The sequence below is a fragment of the Gorilla gorilla genome, chromosome 8 (assembly GCF_029281585.2).
Source record: "Gorilla gorilla gorilla isolate KB3781 chromosome 8, NHGRI_mGorGor1-v2.1_pri, whole genome shotgun sequence".
NCBI classification, from domain to species: Eukaryota; Metazoa; Chordata; class Mammalia; order Primates; family Hominidae; genus Gorilla; species Gorilla gorilla.
The window spans coordinates 54,061,684-54,079,333 of NC_073232.2; the positions used below are offsets into that span (position 1 = coordinate 54,061,684).

Sequence of the window (17,650 nt, forward strand, 5' to 3'; positions counted from 1 at the left end):
GCTGAGTCTCTCTGAGTTATATTAGCAGTTGATCTCACTACTAACACAATCCATTAAAAAGTGATGGGTGTGCAGAGTCTGTCATGGTATTTTGGGGGAAAAAAACCTCTTGTACATTCAAATTACTCATCAACATTCAGAAAAGTAACTTAGCTTTTGACATTACTTTGATTTGTTGGCTAGAAAAATACATCAAGATTAGTGAAGTCTGATAATTCAATGATGCAAAATAAATTCAAACTCTCCCTAACTTACGCTGGTTACCTAGAGAAAGCCTTAAGATAAAAAATATTAGACTGGCAATAACTGATTTTAAGTAGAAAAATTAAAGACTATAGAGTATTTTGGAAACAGCTTGGCTTCCTCTCAGTGAACCGGCATAAAATTTCCCTTTCTCCATCTTGCATCACACAAAGAACTTAGTTCATAGATCTTCTTTCCTGAAATTTCATGATCTTTCAGCCTTATTCTTTTAATTGCATATAGGAATTAGGTTGTCCCATGCCAAGAGGGAAATTCACTTCTTAACACTGAAAACAAAATGCATGATTTGGATGCGGTGGTCAAAGCTGCAGGCTTGGGGGCAAGGCCAGGACTAGGGCCTTGTCCAGCTTTACCAGGAGCGATTAGGTGGTGCTGCATGGGAACAAAGTGACACTTCAGCTGCGATAATGCATTTTCTTCTGCTTCTGACTGACTCAACTTCCTAGATTATTTTGTCAAACATTTAGTCTTAGCCCTAAATTGAAGAGAGATGAAGTGAAAATAATTCAAGATGTCTGGCTTGATGCCTGGAAGTGCAATACCCTGTGGTTTACAGAGCGGCAGGGTTGATTTTCTTATTTTGGGTATATGCCTCTTATATTGAGTGTACACCTGAGATTACTATTGCCTAATTCCCAAAAATAGGTAGAATCCACAACGACAGACGTGTATTTGGGCCGTATATATGTAAATGATGTTTTATACTAAAAAGCTGCAGAAGTATTTATATTTGTATACATGATACAATACACTGTAAAAATGTACAACTAGATTTGCCAGTACTTACAGTCATGTGGGGGAGGAAATTTGGTATTAGTTTTTTTCAAATCACAGACCCATGACAGAGTGTGTTAAGGGCATCAAATGAAATTTCCATTTTATTGTCAGTTAAGTTTCATGTGGTATGGGTCATGTTCTAAAAACTGCTCTCTCTAAATTGACTAGGGCTTTTAGTGGTTGGGTAAACTTAATATCAGGTTAAATTCAAACACTTATACTTTTGATAACTGGGTTACCTTCATATTTATAAAACTGCTTTGTAGTCATCAAAATGAAAAATATTATATGATTTCATTGTCATTAAACTGTTTTTTTTCCTTCAACTTTTAACTTTGAGGGTACACGTGCAGGATGTGTAGGTTTAAACGGGTGCCATGGTGGTTTGCTGCAGAGATTAACCTATCATTTAGGTATTAAGCCCAGCATCTATTAGGTATTCTTCTTGATGCTGCCCCTCCTCTCAGTCCCCCCTAAACTTTCATTTGTGGACCTTTGAGGGGTTCTGAACAGGTGTTGTAGAAAAGCATATTTTCTTTTATACAACTGCAGACTCAATTCCAGATATCCTACTAACTGATATTTTATAGTTCTGTAATAGGGATATTTAAATTGCATAATTTCTTTGAAATAACAATATGAAGACTTAACAGCATCAACAATTGCTGTGATTTACTTTGACTAATTTCTTAAATACTACTTTTTGTTTTATTTTTAGTGAAGTAATAATATTAGGGATTTATAATATGTGAAATTACCCTGGTTAGAATCTAAAGGTGACTAACATGGACATCCCCTCTTAACTTAATTGTTTTCTGAAGGACAATGTCAAGAAATATGTAGATGAATATTTGCCCAGAGAGATGAGATGAAGGGGAAAAGAGCTGTCATCCTTCACCTTCCAGAAGGGGTCATTACAGCACCTGCATGGGTTTTGTGGCCCTCGTCAGCTATCAGTCCCTGTGCCCATTAGAAACCTCCTGGGCTTAGAGCTCAGTTGTAAAAATGTGTTCTGCAAGAGAAACTGGGACTGTTCAAATAGAGAAGGAAAATAAGGATGCTAATACAATGTGCAAAGTAGAATTCCTCTGCCCAGTGATTCTCAAACCCTGATGGGTAGAAAGACCTTGAGGAATAGGCTCTCCTCCAATTTTGGATTACCGTCGTCTCCCCCAACACAAGGACCTTGCTTTACTTTAATTGATATGAAAACTACTCTGGCTTTTATTGAGAGATACCCCTTAGGAGCTATGTTTTAATATTAAGAAACCACATTGTTTTAAATGTTATTACGTAAAAACCATAGTATATCATATGACATTATTAATTCATACCACAAACCAATATATAAACTTTATCATATTAAACATACTAGTATTTAAAAAGCTTTCTAGATTTCAGCTAGAATCCTTGCCAAGCAAATCATGAGCATGTCTAGGATATCAGTCAGCACTCTTATTTTAGAATTTTAAATTTTAAAGTTGAAAAACACTGGAGTATATAGTACAAGAGGAACAAAAATATTATGCAGAAGCTTTCAGCTTGACAAAAGATTTTAACCTACTCTTGTTTGAATATTTGCAAACTCTAAAAATGTCCCTTTAGAGAGATGCATGACTCTACTGCAGACCTTGTGACAGATTATATAAAAAGACAAATCTCTTAGTTCACCAATGAAGAATCACTGCAATAAAAATACTTTACTTCCACACACCATCATTTTCTAAGTAGTAAGAAAGACTTAATGAGTTTAATTGGTCAATACTACAAGATATTTCAGGGGATGTAATAAATTTGAGGAAGTATATTCATAAATCTCTTCAATTTCTAATACAAAGCATTCAAAACAAATATTTAAATAGCAATGAATGTTGCTCTTCAAAATGTAGAATTAGGTAGTTGGAAAGATCAACTACCTAAAACATATAGTCTATTATAATTGCAGCTGATTAATGTGAATCATCCTATTAATAAATATTAATTAAAGATGCAAAGAAAAATGAAATTCTTAATTTATTTCAATTCTAGATAAAATTATATTTATCAAACGCAAACCTTTTTTTTTTGGGAATGCAAAGTTAGCAAAACTGTTCACTGCTCTGACTTTTAGTTATTAGGTGAAAGATTTGAACACTTAATTTAAAGAAGATTTAAGTACCTAATTATTGGTTGGGCTAATTACGGCATAAATTCTGTAAATATCTGAATCTGCTAAAAACTGAATTACTTTTTACTTAACAGATATTTTCCAGAAGATGTGAAATGAAAAATAAATGTTACTGAAAATAATCCATACCTGATTTTTAAGTAATCAATGATAGCATTGGCTTGTTTTACATCAAAGATATTCCAGTCCTCACTCTTTTGCGAATGTGTTGGTCCTATTTCAGCCATAACTTCTCCAAGCCATTTTATGCTTTCCTCTAAGGACATATGTAGTGCTGAAATAAAATCCAGAGAAATCTTAATTATTATTTTGAAAGATGTTTTCAGAATAAGATAATCCAAGATGTTTTCAATGTGCCAAAATTTACTTTGTTAAGTATTTGTGAGGATAAATGGTAAAACTCTTGTTTCTTCCTAATAAATTAATACGTTTTATGCAAAAGAATAGAAGCTGGCTAGGCACGGTGGCTCAAGCCTGTAATCCCAGCACTTTGGGAGGCCAAGGTGGGTGGATCACTTGAGCCCATGAGTTAGAGACCAGCCAAGGCAACATGGTGAAACCCTGTCTCTATAAAAAAATCCAAAAATTAGCCAGGCATGGTGATACATGCCCGTGGTCCCAGCTACTTGGGGGGCTGAGTTGGGAGGATGGCTTGAGCCTGGGAGGCAGAGGTTGCAGTGAACTGGGATGGTGCCACTGCACTCCAGCCTCGGTGACACAGTGAGACTCTGTCTCAGGAATAGCGCTGACCCTGCCCCAACATTTGTAAATTACTACAATGCTACACAATTGTCTGCAGAGTTTATGTTTCCATTTTAGGATGAAAAAAAAGAAAAAAAAATCAAAATGTACTTTAAAATCTTTCTTTAAAATGAAAAGCGTTTGTTTTGTCTTTTTTCTACAATCTCAGAATAAAAGCATGAAAACTGCAAAAAAAGATGTTTGACAGCTGGTGAGGAATGGAAGACTTAGATGGGAGGTTCAGTTACTAGACAGCAGAGCTGAACTTAGAGCTGAAAATGTAAATGAATGGAGTCAATCAACACTGGGCTTTAGCCAATTGTTTCCATGTGTAAATCTGGGTCTGAAGATTTTCAATGGAAGTCAGAAATATGGATTTGTATGTAAAACATCAAGTTTTTTTTCTTTTCCACAGCCACAGACTTATAACTCATGCAAGCTGTTTCTCAAATATCTGCCCAGTGGTGCTGGTGAGAGCCCGATGAAAATGCACAAAGAGTGACACAACCTGGCCACCACTAAGAAGTAAAGAGCTCAGTGATTTCTCGTCTATTCTTTCACAGCTACACACCAATGAAAACAAACACCCGAAACTGTCTTCTGTGGCATTTGTCAGTTGAAAAAGAACACCTTAGACTTAACTTTTAAAATGTCTGTAATAAAAATATAATTCCATTTTCTTTTCTCGTTTGCTTCTGTTATGCTCAGTGTTACTTGTGACAGATAAAACATTATTTACAACCCACACACACACTATCCACCCTTCCCCTGGAAGATGGAGTCAGGTAAGTGGACTGGCCAGGGTGTCCTATGTTTGCAGAAAAGTGATGGGTGTGTGGACATAAGACAGAGGATGCTGGAGGTGGAGAGTAGAAAGATACTAAAGCCAGGCTGGACAGGCCGCTTGGGGGAGATGAATGTCAGTGGGGGGCCTGAATGTGGGATCTGGGGGAATTGTGCTGCTCAATGTGGACCCCACCAACCAAATCTCTGTCTCTCTCTGAAACCATCAGTCAACATTACACTTGTTGTAATGTTGATTTGGAAGGGAATGGGTGGAGATTTAAAAAAGTTATGAGAACATAGGCTGATTGCTGGACAAGGTATTTCTGGATTACACAGCTACTCTTTCCCACTGGGGTGTAAGTGCTCTACCCTAAATACCAAAATTACTAATAAGGTGAAAGTAAAGTAATTTAAAATGTCAGGAAGACACTATAAACACTAACTTGTAATTTGTTTAGTATAGCTTCTTATCTACTTATAGGAATTAGAAAGAAGCATAAAACTACATAAAACAATTAAAATCTGATTTAATGAATTACAATTGGTTCGTTTCCCATTGCCTCCCTCCAGATCATCTTTTATGTATGTCAGATACACTGAATTATTTCTGGATAACTAGGTTTTCCTATATCATTCTAAGTGGAATTCAATTATTATTGTACATTTCTCTCTCCATGATAAACTTCTTTTGATAATAGTGGAAGTAGCTTCAGAAATGAAAAATCTGTTGGATAAAAGCAATTCATAAATGAATGGAAAATCTGAGTTATTTTATTAATAAAATGATATTAATTAGAGATGCAGAGAAAAGAGAAATTCTTAGATAATTGATTATAATTCTAGATGAAATTATACTTATCAAACAAAAATACATTTATATGACTATTTCCTTCTGAAAATAGTTGAATCTTTAAAACTGTTTTTCTATGTCTAATGTCTTTCTGTAGATAATTGCTTTAAAAATTAGGGAAGTTATAATTTCATTTATCTAACTGAAATATTTGCTCTTTTAAAAATCACATTTAGTGATGTGATTAAAATATAAAAGATTAAGCCACTCAAATAGTAAAAGCTTCTAGAAATAAAATGTATTCTTGAAAATTTAGAGTAATGAAAGAACATACTAGACTTATAATTAATTGGAAAATGTAGGATGATACCTCATAACTGACCTTTATTATTAGCAGTTAGGTGACCTGAGTCTCTTTTTATTTATTTATTTTTGGAGACAGCATCTTGCTGTGTTGCCCAGGCTGGAATGCAGTGATGCAATCATGGGTCACTGCAGCCTCAGCCTCCTGGGCTCAAGCGATTCTCCCACTTCAGCATCCCAAGTAGCTGAGACCACAGATGTGGGCCACCATACCCGGTTAATTTTTCAGTTTTTTTTTAGATATGGGGTTTCTCCATGTTGCCCAGGCTAGTCTTGGACTCCTGGCCTCAAATGCTCCTCTTGCCTTGGCCTCCTAAAGTGCTGGGATTACAGGTATGAGCCACCACACCTGGCCTCACTTTCTTTCTATGTAAAATGAGAATACCGCAATACCTATTTTCAAAATTATAGTGCTGTTGGGAGGATTAAATAAGGAATTCATGGCCGGGCACAGTGGCTAATGCCTGTCATCCTAGCACTTTGGGAAGCTGAGGCGGGCAGATCACCTGAGCTCAGGAGTTCAAGACCAGCCAGGCCAACATGGCGAAACCCCGTCTGTACTAAAAATACAAAAATTAGCTGGGCGTGGTAGCGTGTGCCTGTAGTCCCAGCTACTTGGAAGGCTGAGGCAAGAGAATCGCTTGAATCCAGGAGGCGGAGGTTGCAGTGAGCAAAGATCACACCACTGCACTCCAGCCTGGCCAAGTGGCAGAGTGACAATCTGTCTTAAAAAAAAAAAAAAAAAAAGAAATTCATGTAAAACTAACTCCTGGTACTATTACATGTGTGTAGTGCTTTCTAGATTTAGCCCAAAGCCAGCACATTTGATGTCATATTCAAGAGGATGGGCCCTCACCTGCTAGTGTAGACCCTGTGTGTCCTTAAGGAGTCACTGAACCCCTCTGACTCTTATCAATTTCTCTCATAAGCTGGCATGTGAATTAAACATGACAATATTTTTAATGCAAACAGCACTATGACTGACATAAGTTAATCTACGTAAATGTTACCTGAATTTGCTATTCCTATTGAGGGGAAAACCAATTTAGCATCATAAGAAATAAAAAATATTCTACAGTTACTTGCTAACATTCACATCATACACCAGGGGGGTCCATCTAGGCCTATGGACCTGGCTACATGCTCAGGAGTCTACTGCTACCTAGTTGAAGTGTAAACATACTTTACCTTTTTCCTTGGCACATTTGGTTAAAATTACATTCTTTCCTAATGATGACTATAAGTTTGTTCAGTTTAAAAGTGTGGAGGGATTTTTTAAAAAAATTTTTTCTGCCAGAAGGAAAAACTAGATTCCTTGGCTTTTTTTCTGGTTAGGTTCTACATATGTACTTTCTCTTTCATGGTTTATGAGGAGTTGGATGGATCCTGCTCAGGTTTTAGAAATTCATTTTTGCAATAATATCAACAATATAAAGTTTCACATAGAAGAAATGTTATTGAGTCAGTTATAAGTTACAGGAAAAGTTTAAAAAAGAAATATCTTCTCAAATTTGGGATGTGAGGTCCATGAAAATTTTTACTTTCCTTTATTCTATTTCTAGTGTGTGAATACTCAGCTCAGAAGTCGCCAAAGCTTAGGACTGTCCATGTTACATATTCTCTTTTAAAATTTAATTTTTGCATAAGTGATGTATTCATATTTCAAAAATACATACGAAGAAATCTTGTGAAAAGACTTCCTCCAATATCTGTTGCCCACATGCCCAGTTCTTACTACCATTCACCCCAGGGAATTTTGATTATTATTTTTTTCTGTATCTTCCAGCATTTCTTTGTGTATACACAAATGAAAATATGGATAGATTCTTATTTTTGCTTCTTTTATAAATAAAAGCATGTAGTTCTGCACCTTGCTTTACTTGATAACTATATATTGTTTCCCATACAGTACACAGAAAGTTTCTTCATTTTCTCCTTGTTATAGCTGCCTAATATTCTATTCTAGAGATAGCTAATAGTTACTGATAAACTTTTAATTTTAGTGTAATTTTAAATTTACAAAAATTTCACAAGAATATCACAGAGTCCTCAGATACTTAGAGGGTGGATGCCACTGATACAACTTTAAAATGAAATTAACGTATCTTTGGCAAACTGGCTATTAAGAAAACTGTAGCCTTTGTTAAGTATTACTTGAGGTTTTATAACTCAATGGAGATATGAACTATATATTTGTTATACTCAGGAAAAATACCCGTATTTTTCATTAAAGGAATTACAATAAAATCTGTAACTTTTGCTTAAGAACCTCAATTTATATGGTAAATTAAATTTGTTTTACTTCAAAGGAAAATAGTGTACTTACTTTTAAGATTTTGAAGTAACATAGCTAGTAAAGTCATAAATTTTGAATATTGAATAATAGAGAAATCCATTCCTCTAGCCCACAAAAATCCAGATACATAATAATCTAGTAGAATGGCATCCTTTAAACAAGTTTCAAGGTTTTTGAAATTCAAAAATATTCCCAGTTTTCTGTAAAATAAAAGAAAAATCCACACATTAATTCAGATTAGATATTGAACCATTTCTTTCCTAAGTTTTGAAAACAGGTCTTTTTCTTTAATGAAAATTCTGTAATGCCCATAATCTGAAAATATTCAGTTACATCAAGCTTCATAAGACCAAAATGACATTCAAAAAAGAAACAGAGAGAGAGAATGAGGATGGGGGAGCAAACTCTATTTTTGGTCTCCTTCCTCCTCTTCCTCTTTATTTTCTGTTTCTCCTCCTTCTCTCCCCTTCCCCTTCTTTCTTCCCTGTTTATGTATAGCAATTTTACTAGTATATTTTTCTGTGAAATTCAATGTCTTTTTTCATTTATAAAATTAAGTTTCTTTTATTTCTGAAAATATTCTGAAAATATTCTGGGACTAAATTGTTAAATATTCTGAGATATATATTATAATATATATATTATATGACATATATAATATATGACTTATATATATTATATATAATATATATGTTTTTTGAGACAGGGCCTTGCTCCATCAGCCAGGCTGAGTGCAGTTGTGTGATCTTGGCTCACTGCAACCGCTGCCTCTCCAGTTCAAGCGATTCTTCTTCCTCAGCCTCCAGAGTAACTGGAATTACAGGTACCCGCCACCATGCCAGACTAATTTTTTGTATTTTTAGTAGAGACGGGGTTTCACCATGTTGGCAAGGCTGGTCTCGAACTCCTGATCTCAAGTGATCTGCCCGCCTTGGCCTCTCAAAGTGCTGGGATTACAGGCGTGAACACCGCACCCAGTTCATTCTGCTATATTTTAAAAAGCATTCCAATTATGTACATTTTAGTCCTTTTTTCTAGAGTTATAATTTTCTTTTCAACCTTAAAATTTTTTCAAGTCTATTTTCTTTTCATTTTGGATACTGTTTTATAATCTTTTATTTCTTTATCTCTTCCTTGAGCTTTTCTATCTCTGTTGTATGCTTTCTGTAGTTGCTTCATATGTTTTAAAATTCATGATAAAATAGTTGATTATATTTTTTGTCTTCTCATGGTTATATCTTTCTGGTGTGTTTGATTTGCTATTTCTCTTTCCTGTTCCTCTCCTATTTTTTCTTGCAGTGTCCTGGAATGCATATTCTTTGTTTACCACCTTATCTTTGATGAAGGGAGTTTTTGTCCTTGAATACCTACTTTCGGGAAATACACTGGAGGTGGAGAGCTGGCCAAGTTACAAACTAGCAGGCATTTTCTGTATGAAGTAACTTTGTGTCAATTATTCTAGCATTTATTTATTTATTTTTAATTGGTAAGGAAAAAGAAAGAAAAGAATGAATAGACTCTCTTTATTATCATATAAACAGTCAATTTCCTGTGCTACAGAAAGGATCTGCTCCAAGCCTGCACACCCTGGTCCTGCTATTGCAGACAAGGGTTCCTGGAATGGTACTTTAAGGTTTCTCCTCCTGGGAGATTAAGCAGATAGATATATAGATATATAGATATAGATATAGATATAAGCTCATTCTAAGCTCTGTGACTATGAGCATCCTTCCTTATATTTTCTCCTGCCTTTCTGGTTTATCTATAATGACAGTGGCCATCATCTTTATATTTTGTGGTTTGGACCATTAGCATTCTATTGGTTTTGACAAAGATGAAGGTGGTATTTCCTTGTTGGTTTTATGTGATTTTGAGAGGGGTAATATGTGTGTGACAACTTTTTACTGCTGTCTTCAAAAATAGAAGTCCTTATTATTCTTAACATCAAAATAAGTGATATAATCAGATTAATAAATACAGCAAGATTGAACAAGTTTGGGAACAAATAAAGCTGAGGTCGAGATGGGTCTATTTCTTCAACATGCATTTCATCTACAGTGGTGTAAGGGTAGACCTCAAACCCAAAAGTGAGTTCTGATTATTCTAAGCTAATCATACTAATTTCACCCCCTTGCCATAATGTCATTTGGTATATGGCATGTCTCAATAATAATTATTGTTCTATGATGGGCCTGCTCCTAAATTATTATAAACAATTCATAACAGAGGATGCAGTTTCTTTTTTTCTGTTGAATAAAAATAAGAAAGAGTGAATAAGTGGCTTTGGTTGCTACCACCAGTTATCTTGTAACCCTAAGAAAAATGGGTTCTAAGATTAAGCCTCATTTTTTGATGATACTATTTAGACCTTGACTCCATTAACTTTGAAGTTAATCTATCTCTGAATTTCCTGTTATGTCATATATATGTACATATATGTATATATGTGAACATTGTGTATTTTTAATTTTTAGGTCAATATGGTCAGTTTTTTATGTTGCATGTCACTATACATTTTGACACATTTTTTCAGGCATTCACCTCAACTGGCAGATATAGACATCATGATGATGGTGGTGGTAGGATTTTACTCTATTAGCCAGGGATCTTTAATTTGCACTGGACATCATTTGGCAACATATATTTCTCAATGTTTAATGTACAGTATCATTCACTCTTAAGTGAAAGTCAGTAAGAAAACTTCCACAATAATGAAAACTTGTGGTATTGTTATGGGATAAATAAGTAGGCCAGTGGAATATGCAGAAAGTCCAGAAACAGACCCAATATATGTGGGAGCCTGGTATATGGCAGAGGTATTATTTCAAATCAGTAGAGGAAGTATAAATTCTTCAAAAATGGTGCTGGGAGAATTGGTTATCCAAATGGAAAATAAAATAAAATACCATCCCACATAATACATTAAAATAAAATCCAGGGTTAAAGATTTAAATGGCAATAGCAAACATTACAAACTTTAAATAAAAAAATATATTTTTGACATTTGGATAGCCCAAAGTTTCTTAAAAGTGACACCAAAAAGATACAAACCATAAAGAAAAAGACTAATAAATTGGTCCTTGTTAAACAGACGAAACACTTCTGGAGAACCAGAGACAATCTAACTACATTGAAAAGACAAGCTGCAAGGACAAAAAAAAAAAAAAACACCCGAAAAACCAAACACCACATGTTCTCACTCATAGGTGGGAATTGAACAAAGAGAACACATGGACACGGGAAGGAGAACATCACACACTGGGGCCTGTTGTGGGGTGGGGGGAGTGGGGAGGGATAGCATTAGGAGATAGACCTAATGTTAAATGATGAGTTAATGGGTGCAGCACACCAACATGGCACATGTATACATATGTAACAATCCTGCACGTTGTGCACATGTACCCTAAAACTTAAAGTATAATAAAAAAAAGAAAAAGAAAAGACAAGCTGCAGACTGGGAAAAAAATGGTAATGAACATAACTGAAAAAGGATTAGTATTCGGTAAAGAAGGAGAAATAGGAAGCCTTCATACATTCTTAAGTCTTATCAGTAGGAGAGAGGTCTAAATACAGTTAATAATAGATCAGAAATATGTATTCCCACATGGCCTTTGATGTCCTCCATTGGTTAAGAATCTAAAGTAAAGAGAAATGATCAATTAAGACCTTTCCAAAACTTAAATTATCTTTTGCAATAAATTCCTAAAATTGGGACTGCTGGGTTATATTGGCCATGGTGAGATATGCTGCTAAACTTCCCTCCAGAAAGGCAGTGCCAAGTAAGTCTTTCATCGAGACCACACAGAAAGGTCCACTTCTGTATACTCCAATCTACATTGGATTTTGTCCATAATCTTAACATCTACTAATCTAACAGAAAAAATTATTATTATTATTATTATTATTATTTTTTTTTTTTTTTTTTGAGACAGAGTCTCACTCTTTTCGCCCAGGCTGGAGTGCAGTGGCGCCATCCAGGCTCACTGCAAGCTCTGCCTCCCGGGTTCATGCCATTCTCCTGTCTCAGCTTCCTGAGTAGCTGGGACTACAGGCACCTGCCACCACGCTCGGCTAAATTTTTTTTGTATTTTTAGTAGAGATGGGGTTTCACCGTGTTAGCCAGGATGGTCTCGATCTCCTGACCTCATGATCCGCCTGCCTCAGCCTCCCAAAGTGCTGGGTTTAAAGGCGTGAGCCACCACGCCCGGCCGAAAATTACTATCTTATGTATTTCTTTGCTTATTCATTAGATTGGATTTCTTTTTAATGTCCTCTATTGGTTACTTTTTCTTTTAAGTTTATAAAAGTTTTTCACATACTTAGGGATATTAACCCTTTACATTTATGATACAAGTTTTTAAAAGCATTTTGTTATGAGCCATTTCTTAAAGCAATTTTCTTGTGATTATATGATTTTTGTAACACTAATCCTAAAGTATTTGCAATCACTCACTTTCAATTTTAAATAGCATTACTATAAATAGGGGTCATCTGCTTCAATTCAATTTTATTTTGGTGAGAAAAGGAAATTGAATTACTTTTTTTCTCATGTGGTTGCCTATTTTTGTTGATGTTCTAGAATAATTGTTTCAGTCTATTATTACCATATTGGATTTAATTTTAATTTTAAATGATCCATACTTACTGCCAGGCTTCTTATATCACAATTTCTCATTGGCAGTTTTTGTTGTTTAAAATTCACCAATGAACTGATTTATTTTTCAGCTGGGTTATGAAGTAAATTTTTCAGTAAGACCACATGAATACTGTATTTTCTGAGTTGTTCTCTATATTGCAATGTCTTGTTGCCACTATAACTGAACATCAGACAAAATTAGTATTTTATTTTGCAATCATATTCTTTTGACTTCCTACATTTTGGTTACTTGTTGCACCACTGATTTTTGCAGACTAACCTTGCTAAGGAAAAGTCTCAGGCCTGTTATTTTCCTGTTTAGGTGACTTGCTTTAAATTTATCCCACAAAAATTTAGCAGGTTTCATTCTATTAAAATATTAAAATCAAAGTTTTATGAAGTGTAGACTATTTTTTTCTGATTCACTATGTTGAATGTATATTCTAACTTCTTCGAATAATTGCTTTAATCTTCACTTTATGTAAGTTTTCTTAAATTTGTCTTCCACATTACTGACTTGATTTTCAGCAAGGTAAGTTCTACACTGGTTTTACTCTTAGCCTTAGTTTCTTGCCTTAGTTCTAAAAGCTTCTTCTTTATATATTTTACCATGTTTTTTTTTTTTTGGTCGCTTGTTTTGTGAAATTGATGTCCTCTTTAATTATTAGCTTTAACCTAACATTTTCTTCTGTTTCTAGCAGTTAGTTTTCCTTCTAATTGTACTCATCATCTGCCATCTGCACACTACGTATTTTTAATTAAATATTTGCCCTGAATATTTGCATATGTTCTTTGCTTTTTATTTTTACTTTCCAATGTTTAGTTGTGTTTGAATGACAGTAACTACTTGCCAAAGAATATTTTGGTGAAATCTCTTTGACCTTTTTCATCTTTGCTGTCCCCCACACTTCCTCCACCACTTTCCCTAATACCATTTGTCTCTTCCCTTTTAACCTGAACCACAGGGCTAAGGATTTATCATTTCCATTCTTTGCTCGGTCATTTTACTCCAAAGGAGATTATGTAGGGAGGCATCTGGGGCAAGATATTGCTATGGTTTGAATGCAAAGTTTCCGGTATTTTACTGGCAAATACGTAAACTTTTTCTCTGGGAATAACGGGAGCTGGAACAGGGGAGAGGGGAGAGATGGCTATGGCTGTAGCATGAAAGAACGTAGGGAAAGAGAAAAATGATTCACTGTGTTTTAGGAAGTTTGGTATAGTGATGATAGGTGATATACCTATCTATTTTGTCTCACCAAGAATTTGGGTAAAAATATTACATTACTCTTGCATGTTCTTGACAATGGGGTGCATTTTAATTCTTAAATATGACATGCAGAAATAAACCTCAAGGCAAGAGCTAAATAGCTCATGGAGGCCCAGTTACCGAAAGGTTATTAAAAATGTCTCAGTGTTATTTTTGTGTTTATATAGTTACTTTCATTTTAGTCCTTATTCTTTTTTTAAAAAAATTGAGATGGATCTATAAATAAAGTCAAGGTTACATTAAAATATTTATGATTGATAGCAGCTAAGGGATCATGAGAAATGTACCCAGACATTTAACTGCTTAAAGTGAATTTCAGAAATATGTTTTAATGATACTTTAATGTTTCATTTGGTTGGCTGCTTTCATGGAGAGAAATTTTTAATTTTAAGAGGTAGGGAAATGTGCTGATTTCTTCTAACTTATTTAAATAGGCTTATAACTCTGTAGACTCTATGATTTTCTGTCACTTGGTGATAGGATACTTAAACTATATTTCTGTCATTTTGAAAGCATATAACCCCCATTTATAATAATTCTATTTTAAATTGAAAGTGAGTGACTGATTGCAAATATTTCAGGATTACCATTACGAAAATCATGTAAAGAATCTCAAGAAAATTGTTTTACAAAGAAATGGCTCCTAACATGATACTGATGTTATTTATCCAAAGATGATATCTTAAAATTTGAAGTCACTTCAGGTGATTTCTACATTAATGAGACAGTCTAAAAAGGTCAACCTGCTATTGAGCCTGGCTGTTTTTATATTGCTAACTTCTGCATCACCTTCTGTATCACTTACTGTATCCTAGGCCTTACCACCTAAAGATTAAAAATATGTTCAGAATTTAGATATTCAACAACAAAGAGAGCCAATAATTTTTAAAAAATCATCACACAAAGTATGATACACAGCACAATTTAGAACGTGGGAAGAAATAATTCTGAAAAGCACTTATTTGCAACACCTTTTATTTAATATTAATTGTATTTAATATAATATCTTTTACTTGACGTTTAATATAAATAAATTATGAACTGTATAAAATGTCTGCTATTCGCATTGTGCTATTTTGCCTAGTATCAAATACCTATTGTTTTGCATTGCAATGATCAATAACATTTGGGGTTACCTGGAAATGGAAAATAACATTTTACATAAAGACATGATCGGTGGTATTGCAGATCAATTCTTACATTAAGAATCAGAATTCCTAATGAACCTTAATTTCTATAAAAATGGTAAAATCATCAGGAGATACTTGCTTAAAAATCTCTGAAATTTTAAATTCACTCATACTTGTAGAGATGCAGATAGTAAGTGGTTTGGCTGATCACAGATAATCAATTTCCAGCAGAGGTTGCCAGCGCTAGAGCTGAGCAGCTCAGGAAAAGGCCTGTCAGTGTTATTCACCTGTTCTTGATAAACCTTCCCTTCTCAGATTTTTCTTCCAGCCAGGACATCTGTCATATTCCCTTCTCAGTAGTGAGTCATCTTTATGCTATAACATTTGTAAGATTTGTCAGTGATAACCACTGACAGAGTCATTTTCTATTTGTCCGTTATGGTCCACGACACCCTGTTTGTGTCCCAAGGACTGGCCTGCAGAGACCTGACACCAAGATGCTAGTGCATGACATCATCCCCACTCTCTACACACGATGGCCAATTAGCCTTCCATTCTAAGTGGGATGATTTTTTAAATGGGTGATTACTAAAAACACCTTTTAGGATATTATTTTGTTGGATGTATCTGACAAAAATTCTAAATAGATGATCTACTATAGAAATAAATGGCCTAAAGAGTGAGATGTACATATATTGGAATTACTGCCTATAAATTCCATTGTATTCACATTTTTAAGTAACATGTACACAATCAGAGTACTTAGTATAGCATTATTTCTGATGAGAATCACAGGTGGATGGCAAATACTCAAGATTTCCAAAATAATAAAATGCATTGCCCATTATAATTACAGAAAACACAACTTACTCTTCTTACAACGAGGGAGAACATCCTTTAAGTTAATGTGCATATTGACAGTTTTATGAACGAAAGAGAAAAGAAGACAGCATATGCTAGAGCCCGCTTTTATCAACAAACCTCTGCTCTTGGTAAATATTAGTAAGTTGGTTTGCAATGTATTTTCTTTATAAAGGAGACTGTTGAGTAGTGCCAAAAGTCAGTTATTTGAGAATTTTTGTGTTTTGAAGTCTAGATATTTTTCAGTGCATAATATCATGACAAATATTGTGAAAAAAGCTTATACATCTAATCACAATCGTTTACAGATGCAGAACTCGAACCGTTCTTCTACATGTGATTGTAATAGTGAAGTGCTTACTCTTGAACTCCATCGATGTCCTCCGTTAACAAATCAGTGATTTGGGCAACTGAAAGAAAATCCGGAGACAGAATCTTTTCATGCTCCTGGAATTCAGTGTCTCTCTACCAAAACACAATGTGGAGTGAGTTATTTTAATTGTACGTTTCATATATTAAACCCAATAGTAACAAAGTTGGCTCTTCTTATAGTCTAGTTGCTGTCAGGAAAAACATTTAAAAACAACAATCTTCGAGATGGTATCTTTTCTTTTCCATATTATGCAATGGTACCTTTCACCTGAAAAGTCAAATGGCTAGTCAATCTGTCTTTGGGGCATATGTACAACTGGGTGATGGTTTTCAATTCAACAAATATTTATTATCTGCACATTCCTCATTGAATCTGGGGCTTATGAGGAGGCAAATACAAACAAGAAAGATGTGCTAACCTCAAGAAGCTTAACATCTAGTGAGAGGAGCAAGCCTAGGTTGATGTTAAAAGAAGAAAAGAACACAAGTAAGCCATAATACATGCGGCATTCAGTCTAAAAGAAAGGACAAGTATAGGCACAAGACAAGGAAACTCTATAGACAGGAGTTCCAGGAATAGGCTTTGGAAGGTTAGATGTGGCCAATGCCCCATGTGAATGAACCAGCAACACCAAGGTTATGAAGATAGGATAATTAGGAAGGAGTTCTGTAAATATCAGCAGTTCACAATGTTACCTAGCTTACATGAGGGTGACTAGTTGGACTTAGGTGGAAGTGAGCATTGGAAAGGTATGGTGGGCAATCTTAAATTTAATGATTCAACAAATATGTACTCAGTGTTCACAAGGTACAGCAAGGCATCATAAATATTTTAGACCCTGGCTGGTTGAAGAATGGTAGTCTGAGAAGTTTGTTTCTAGTAATACAGACAGCACTCAGAACCATGAAGTTTCTGGGCAGGTAAATGACAAGACAAAACTGTGCTTTAAGGAAGGGTAATCTACTGGAGCGTGAAGGAAAGACAGGAGCAGAGGAAGAGTTAAACAAAGAGGCCATTTAAACAGTGCAGGGATGAAGCGTTGAGCTGCTCCGGTCTCCTTGGCAGTGTGGATGAAAAGAAAGTGGTGAATGTAGTCATGTTATGGGGGCCTAAAAGAGGGGAGAAAGAATGGAGATTCTGAGTTTCTGAAATAGGTGAGTTGGAGGAAATGGTGGTGATACTAATAATACATATGC

At 34.9% G+C, this 17,650-nt stretch overlaps 1 protein-coding gene across 8 annotated transcripts in view; it reads right to left on the reverse strand.

Moving 5' to 3' along the window:
* Nucleotides 1-17,650, reverse strand: part of CABCOCO1 (ciliary associated calcium binding coiled-coil 1) — a 101,845-nt gene that overhangs the window by 75,998 nt on the left and 8,197 nt on the right. For 4 of the 8 annotated variants that reach the window (XM_019034472.3, XM_055353264.2, XM_063710067.1 and 1 more), the window contains exons 2-4: nt 16,443-16,546; nt 8,215-8,384; nt 3,338-3,482 (exon numbers count right to left, since the gene is read on the reverse strand). In XM_019034472.3, the coding sequence (XP_018890017.1) occupies nt 3,338-3,482; nt 8,215-8,384; nt 16,443-16,546 (419 nt within the window). The remainder of the gene's footprint in view (nt 1-3,337; nt 3,483-8,214; nt 8,385-16,442; nt 16,547-17,650) is intronic. The other 4 variants (XM_019034473.4, XM_004049456.4, XM_063710068.1 and 1 more) reach the window with 2 other exon arrangements.